At 35.8% G+C, this 8,769-nt stretch overlaps 1 protein-coding gene across 1 annotated transcript; it reads right to left on the bottom strand.

Annotated features, from left to right (window-relative positions):
- Positions 1–5,317: 5,317 nt before the first annotated feature.
- LOC105223259 (pupal cuticle protein Edg-78E) lies at positions 5,318–8,556 on the bottom strand. Its single transcript, XM_011200922.3, has 2 exons — positions 8,403–8,556; positions 5,318–6,275 (listed from the first exon to the last, which is right to left on the bottom strand). The coding sequence occupies exons 1-2, from the start codon at positions 8,412–8,414 to the stop codon at positions 5,937–5,939; spliced, it is 351 nt and encodes a 116-aa protein (XP_011199224.1). The 5' UTR covers positions 8,415–8,556; the 3' UTR covers positions 5,318–5,936.
- Positions 8,557–8,769: the final 213 nt, after the last annotated feature.

Raw genomic sequence — 8,769 nt, forward strand, 5'->3', positions numbered from 1 at the left:
GATAAATGGAAGACCCAAACAAAATTATTATTATTTGTATATATGTGAAATATATATGTACATGTTCTGAAAGCCATTTTATGCTCGCTGAAATTGCAGTTATTTTGGAGATTCTTTATTTCTTAGGTAAAGTAATTTTTCTTTGGAGGATGGAGTCATGTGTAGAAGTTCACGCAAGTGAGGAAAGTTCTCTGATCGCCATTCACTTGGGAGTGGCCACAAACGATTCTTTTACATATGGCTCAAGCAGCTCATGACTTCCGGTCTTTGACCAAGTATCCTCTGGGTAGCCAAAAACATCTGTTTGAAGGCGTGCCAAAGTAAGAAGGCGAATCATCCCTCCCCAGGGTTATCCGCTGGGTTTGGGACACGTCACGTAAAAATCGCACCCAACGAAAGATTACCAAATGCCTCGGATGAGAGACCCCTCTTTTGATGACGATCATGTAAGGACTACGATTTGAGGTCATGCACCAGGAACGTCCGGTCCCTTAATTGGGCAGGTGCCGCTGCCCAGCTGGTTGATGTCCTCGTGAAACACATCTAGCCATAATCCCCATCAAAGCGAGGTTATTCAACATATCGATGATTTGCGCCCACGCTCCGACGGAAGAGGAGGACGATGTGAAAACTGACTGCCTACCTCGCAATGTTACAATCGACCACAACACGTGCGGGATGGGTTAGATACCGAGAGTTGAAGAGAGAAGTGGGACATATTTGCAGACAGAAAAAGAGATAGGCCGAAATGCGTGAGTATTGACAAGCTGGCCGACAGGAGTGATGCTCGAAAATTCTATGAAAAAATGCGGCGACTAACAGAAGGTTTCAAGACCGGAGCTTACTTTTATAGAACCCAAGGAGATTGTCTAGTAACTGATACCTAGAGCACATTTAAATTATAGAGGGAACAGTCCTGCAGCCTGCAGAAGAAGGCGAACCCGATTCCCAAATCGTTGACGATTGACATCATTGGCCTTAACAATCGCGCCGTTAGTTCTGCTTTCTCCAGACTAGATAAGGAAGCAAAGCAAATGGGTAGTGAAGGAGGACAAGACGAAATATCTCCTGTCATCAAACTCACAGTCGTCGCACTCGCGACTTGGCTCCCATGTAAATGTTGACTGTCATAACTTCGAAGTCGTAGATAATTTCGCCTACCAAAGCAAAATAACTCTTGCCACTAGGTGCCTCTTCGGACTGAGTGGGCAATTGAGAAGTAAAGAAGACAAACTCTACAAGACGCTCATAATCCCCGTCCTGCTATATGGTGCAGAGGCTAGGACGATGACAACCTCTGATCAGTCGGCGTTACGAGTTTTCGAGGGAAAGGTTCTGCGGAAGATGAATGATCTTTTGCCCATTGGCAACGGCATTATACCACACTCGATGGAACGATAAGCTGTATGAGATATACGACGACATTGACATAGTTCAGGGAATTAAAAGACAGCGGCTACGCTGGCTATGTCATGTCGACCGAATAGACGAAAACACTCCAGCTCTGAAAGTATTCGACGCAGTACCCGCCGGGGGAAGCAGAGGAGACCTCCACTCCGTTGAAAGGACCAAGTGGAGAAGGACCTGGCTTCGCTTGGAATCTCCAATTGGCGCCACTTTGCAAAAAGAAGAAACGCCTTGCCCGCTATTGTAAACTCGGATACAAACACGAAAGAAGAAGAAGATTTTGAGTATTTTAATACCTTCAATACTAGATACATACATATGTATATATTTGGTGACTGTTTTTGGTCATCCTATTATTTCAGATATTTCAAAAGAGTTAAAATTAGTTGCGATTTCCCAATTGTCTTGAGGTCAGTTTTCGCTTTTCTGTTTGCTTTATCATATTTCATTTATTACATTTTATTTATTGAATTTTTATGCGTCACTTGATAAATAAATAAGAAATGATAAATAAAAAAGTAAAGCCATAAAATTTGTAAATATACCGATAGCGATATAGCATTTAACTTGTTAATAAGCCGCTGCTGGGGCTGGTGCTGAGACTGGAGCTGGTGTTGCGGCGCGACTGATGCGCTTCTTTGTAATATGTATGTATGCGCCTATATGTCTACATAATTGGCTAAAAATAAGAGAGCTATTAAAAACCAGATTACCGAAAAATAAAGAAGCTTAAATTTAACCACAAACCAGCAACACACACACTCACATTCACACACTTTTACACACAACACTGACCTACATTCATATGCCAAAAAGTCAATTGACGGCTGCCGTTGCATGAACGTATGTATGTATACATGTGTATGGGTATATTGTATGTAAGTAGGTGGCCGAGTGCAGCGGGGAATGCAAAAACCGCGATGTATGTATGACTGTTTGTATAGGGCAGCCGGTGGCTGGAAGCTGGATTGCCTCCGCGTTGAGCGTTTAACCGACGCCAATAAAGGAGTTGTGTTTGCGGTTGAACTTGTCGCTGCGAAAGCGAAAACGAATGAGGGATATGATGTAGATTACGGTAATGACGGTGCTGTAGAATGCGCCACTGAACGGACCTTCATCAAGAATGCCAACGGACATGCTGCGTGCGGTACCTGTGCCGGCAGACAAACGCGTAAGTGGGTTTCTGCTTCATCCTCAATTGTTTTAGTTTCAGTCGGCTAAAAAAAAGAGTACAACAACAACATACATACATACATATAAAAAAGAGACGACAATTTCAGCAATGTGCCTGCTGTAACCAATGCCATGTTTTCTTCTTTTCAACTTCAATTTTCATGTCATTTACATATTCTTCTTCTACATATTCTCCGCTATAATTTATTTGATCTTTTAATATGCGAACATGCATATTTATATTTTTTTATACACTCGCAACATGTTGAGCAGAGTCCTATAGTTATCAAGTTAGTTACAGAATTATATATACATATATCAAAGTAATCAGAATGACCAGACTATTTATATTCCGGATGTCTGTTTGTTCCTTCGTTTTGTCGGTGCCTTAAGTAAAAATTGATATATGGTACTCGTGTTGGTTGACACTATCGGAGGTTAGTACTTCAGATAGGCGAAATCGGACCATTGCTGCGCTGATATAACTGATATAACAGGAAACCATAAAGTACTAACTATAACTAAGTCCCAAATTAAGCTAAACAACTTAATTTATTCGGCATATTGCAATAGGGAGGGTCGTTTGTAGTTTCAAATAGTTTTAAGGTGGTCGTCCCATATGACAGTTTCAAAAAATCGACTTTTTTCATACATCCAATCTAGAGCATTCATAAAATGTGTTGGTAAAGTAATTTTCCGAAATTTAATGTAATCGGAAAGTGACAGGAGTGAGAAGTAAAGGTCTGTAGAGTGCGTGGCGTACACACCTGAAATTTTAAAAGGGTTTTCGGAAGGAATAGAAGAAGAACTGTAAATTAACAAAAGTCTTACTAGCCAAAAAATTTGCACAGGCGTTTAATTTCCACTACTGACAGTTCGGTGGGATGTCTGAAGGTATGCTCACCTATGTAAGTCTTGACCTCCCAAACGCGGGACAGTCAAGAAGGAAATGCTGAGCTGTTTCCACCTCATTGTCTTCCATACTTCTGCAGATGGCATCTGGTAAGATTCCCAACCCTATAGCACGGACGCCAAAAAGGTGATAGCCTATTAAAAACATCACAACTAGGGAGAGGCTAGCCTTACTGGAGGGCAAAAAAATCATTAGATCTCTTCCGATCGATCTTGGTCCAAAAAGATTTTGAGAGCGCATGTAACGATGGTGGCTCAGCGCTGACCAAGCCTTCGCAAAGCCCAGCTATTTAGTAGTAGAATACAACTTTGCAAGTGTGTTTTTTCTAGAGCCCTCCACCACATAAATACCACATAGAACATAATGGGATTGACTATACTGTCGGTGAGAGATCCCACCTTTTGCCAATGGCTCCTCTACAGCAGTATAAGGCAATCGATGCCTTTTTTGCGCTCTCTTCGATATACGGCTTCCATGAAAGCTTCCTATCCAGGACGAGTCCATAAGTGCAACATAGTCTGTATAGGCAATAACCCGGCAGCCACCGTCTACTGACTTGCCTTTGCAATAAGCTGTCCTAAAAAGTGAACGAACGCTGTTAAGTTCTTACAATAACTTGTGAAGGGTATTATAGCTTCAGTGTAGCCGGACTTAACGTTTTTTCTAGTTAATAACTATTAAATAAACTAGCTTGTTGAACGGCGCGCGGCTTTAGCATCTTCCGCACATATCATCTTCATACATATGTATGGGCATTAATCCATTTGTATATAACATTGGCGTTTAAAAATTCTTTGGTATTTCAAACAAATTAAGCCTGTTCTTTGCTTTTTTAGTTTATTCAATATGTTTACTGTTTTTAGTGCTATCACTTCATATGAAATGCGTGCCTTTCAATATTTAGCGCTCTTCTATGTTCTGCTGAACATTTTTTATGTGACTTTGCACAACTCGCTTGAATACCATTTGCATATTAAACTGATTCTATGTCTAGCTGTTTCACAATTTTATGGTTGCGAAGAGTTCGCCATTTGTCGCCATTGTGTGATTTTCACTTACCGTTACTAAAATATATGGTTATGTCGCCAGTGTTCACCTGTTCTCAGAGCTCATCGCGACAAAGCTGAAAGTTCATTCGTGTTCACAAGCGCATAGCACACTACACGCTTCCCAGGCATATAATATGCGTGATGCTACTATATATGTATGGTTATGTTTATGTATATTAGGGTGTCCATTATTTCTAAGTTTATTTTTTGTAACGCAACTTAAAGCTCAGTTTTTGCCCTGAAAAATTAATCCAACGTAAATAAGTTTTTTTTTTCGTTTTAAAAGGGGCCCAAATCATACTTTTTTTAAACGAATACATTATTATTCCTTTATTAAAATCAATATTAATCTCTTTTTTCGTAAAAAAAACAGAATCATCATAACATTTCTTTAAAAGTTATACACAGTTAAAGTTATGCAACAAATGTGCTGAGAATTCATACAGTACCATGGCGTATCCATGGCGTATGAGCAACACAGAATCAACCCGCATAAGGCACTTAAAGGTCATTAAGACCTCTATTGTAGAGCGGAACAGTTGTGTAATCTTTGCAGATTTATTTTTGTTGGACATACTAAATTTATTATTAAAAAATCGCATACCGTATAAATTGAAAATTTAGAGCTTGGTTTACGTTGGATCCCTTTTCAGCGCAAAAAACTGAAACTTATATTTGTTTTTGCAGTACAAAATCAATTTCGTAACTAACTGACACCCTATTGTATATATGTATGTATATACATATATATCCATTCTAATAAAGTACACTTGAGTTTAAGTTTTTATATTTCCATTTTCTGTGAGGAAAACTTTGTTGCAATTTTATTCTAGATATGATGTCTTTAATACAATAGAGATATGTTTTAATATTTACTTGTGTATGCATATGTATTTATGTATGTATGTATATGCGTGTGTGTATATATATGTTGGTATGTGAAACTCGCTTAAATTAAACACGTTTTAGCGCTTCGTCAATGTCTCTTTGCTATTTAATTAATAGTACATATGAATATTGAAATTTACTGTTATGAAATAATGGCTCTTCACCTACATACAAATACAGACAGACGTGTATATATACAGAACCACACTAGATAGAGTATGTAAAAAGGTAGTAGTGCAGAAACAGCGCAGCTCGGAAAGTGCATTCAATTGCTGCGCTTCAGAAAACTAGATTGACTAGGTAACTATTATTTAGATTTATTAAATAATTCAGCATTGCAATTTAGCTTCCAACTTGGCCATATCTACATACTAATCTAATCTTCACTTCACTTTACAACACTGCATTTGATTAACGGCAGTTCGCACATTTCGTGTAGTGTATTTATAGCGCTATTCGCTCTCTCTTCCGCTCACTCTCTCTCACTCTAAGTTCCCCCAACCGGCTTATGGGGCAGCAGGATGCGCTGCAATGTATTCCAAAGCGCGCACGATAGCTTCTGGGATTGGTGGTGGTGTGGGCAGATGTGCGCCGCTGGGTTGGAAACCATTCTCATCGGCTGTGTAGCTAATGGAGATTTTCTCGCCTTCCGGTGACACATATTCGTATTGACCGGCTACACCGACTGTGTTGCCAGCTTCCTGTTGCTGTATGCCATTGCTGGTTTCGAAGGCGTACGCGTAGTTACCTTCCGGATCGGCGACATCGTTCTTGAAGCTCAACACTTGCGCATCTTTGTCGATGTTATCGGCGCAAGCGTAGGCTACGAGTGCGGTAAGGAGCAGCTGCAAGTGTAAGAGTGTTTAAGCGTGTTAACAAAGTGAGCGGTAGAAATAATGCTTAAAGAAATAAAAATTGGATTTAATTAAGAGAATAGTCGAATTTTATTATTTTTGAACTTTACTGTGTGCAAACATTTTGTTTTGACGATAATAGAGCTCATTTTCAAATTCAAAGAGCTCTCTGACAAAGTAGAACAAAAGAAGAATACTGGCAATGATAGGATAAATAAATGCTATGATGAGTTTATCTTAGATATTTATGCAAAGTTTTAATTAGAAATCATTATTTGCTTTAAAAAGCAGTCATTCTTTTAAAGCTCATTAATTCCTTACCTAACACAACGGGAAAAATAGCGTATATTTTAGTGTGAAGGGAGTAAAATCATTATCTTTTTTAACTCTAAAATACTGGGAGGTTGCACAAGCTACTGCCTACAATCATTTAAAAAAAAAAAAATTTCTTTCCTTGACTGATAGCATTTTTTAGTTTTTATCATCATTTGCCATTCCTTGGAAGAAAATTAAAGATTTCAAAATAATAGAAAAATCAACAAGTGAATTTTATTAATTAGAAAAATTTATTAAAACAAAATATTCGAATTCTTCGCAATTCCAATTAGACAGTATACAGTAACAATAACTACAATCGCGCTCACTATTTTGTTTTTGTTTTTAAGAATTGTAAAACGCAATTGCAATTATTTCTCTTAACGTCGCTTCAACTAAAATATTTGAAAAGATTTTATAAGCAAATTTTTTTAACGAAATTCTAAATTATTCTGCTCACAACACAGCTGCCGAAATAGAGCTTCTCTATGTAAAAAGTCTGATCCTAATAAAAAGTTAACGAGCTGTAGCGAATTCCAAAGTAAAGTTCAATTTAAGAGATTATTCTGCTTATAATAAGAAATATATTTTCAAAATTGTTTTAAACACACATGTGTCTATCGTTTTTCATCTTCGAATATTGTCAATAAAGATGACCGGAAATCGGTCCCAGTGTCAAATGATTAATTATCATTTCATTAACAACAGAAGTCGAGTTATTTAGTGTTTTGAGTCCGACTCTGCTGATTTATAGGTTTCGATGGCAAATACAACTTTCGAAATTTATACTGAACTTGTTTTTTACACTGAGAAAAATTATGAGTTCATTGCATTTTTTTTAATTCTTATTTTTTTTAAACTGTTTTAACTGTTGAAGTTTTCTTGTTTTTTAGAGGTTATTACGGAGTATTCTGAAGAAATTTTCAATTTAATTAGTTTTTTGGAAACAACTGAATGTTTAGGCGCATTATATAAAATTATAAGTGCCAATTTTGTTAGCAGAAAATATGTAACGATATAATATAATTCGACTTTTTTATTTCGAGTTGATTTTTCTCAGTGTAGTATCAGAAAAATATTAAAATGTTCTTTAAAACTGCAAATTTGAATATGAAAGTGAAAAAATTCTAATATGATATAACTAAAAGTCGAGCAAAATTAGAAATTAAAATATTTTTTGAAACTTTTAATATTTTTCTTTAATTATGAAACAATCAAACTATTATTTGTTGCGGAATATTTCATTAAATATTTTTAAAACATTATTATTAAACATAAAAATTACAAAAAAAATCTAGCTTTACTATGCATAAAATGTTATTTAAAAAAAGTTTTTATAAAATTACATATTTTTTTTTAAATTATTAAACTTTCTTACAAAAATTTCTTAATAAATTAAAAAAAATAATAATACAAAATTTTAACAATTTGGAAAAATTTATAAATTTTAAATATATGTATATATCAGTAAGAAAATTATTATTTTTTCTTAAAATATTAAAATATTTTTTTTTCCATTCAAGATTTAAATTATTTTATGTTTTTATTTAACAAAAATTATTTATGGATTTTTTGTAATATTTTGACTTTACAATTTTTTAACTGTAATATTTTTTCACAAAAGAAAATATTTTTTTCCACAGTATAAACAGGATAATTCCAACTTCACTATCAATTAATTTTCACTCGTTTCATTGGCTACGAACACTTGCACAGGCGTAAATCACATTTTTTTTTAGAAAATAATTCAAATTAATTCAAACTTGGGTAATTCTTTTTGAGCGAAACCAAAAATTTACTCACAATCTTGAACATGTTGAAGTATTGTAAAGCGTTTGCTAACTGTTGACGGATTCACTGCAGCCAATGCTTTTTATATGAAACTAGCTAAACAAGCTAATGTCTTAGCCCCAATATGTTAAGAGAAGCGCATGGCCCAACTTAAGCAGCGCCAAAGTACTAACAAAAGCTACAACAACAATACACCCAAAGCTGTATATAGCTTCCTCACTAGCAGGCGATTGGCAAAAGCGCGCTAGATGAAGCTGACGTCAAAAAAAAAAATAATAATAAAAGCAAATAAATATGAATGCGAATGTATGTGTTTGTTTTTGAAATAGTTGGAAATTACTAAAAACGAGCAAAAAAAGCAAAAACAATTGCTATGAAA

Source organism: Bactrocera dorsalis, chromosome 5 (genome assembly GCF_023373825.1).
Source record: "Bactrocera dorsalis isolate Fly_Bdor chromosome 5, ASM2337382v1, whole genome shotgun sequence".
Classification (NCBI taxonomy): Eukaryota; Metazoa; Arthropoda; class Insecta; order Diptera; family Tephritidae; genus Bactrocera; species Bactrocera dorsalis.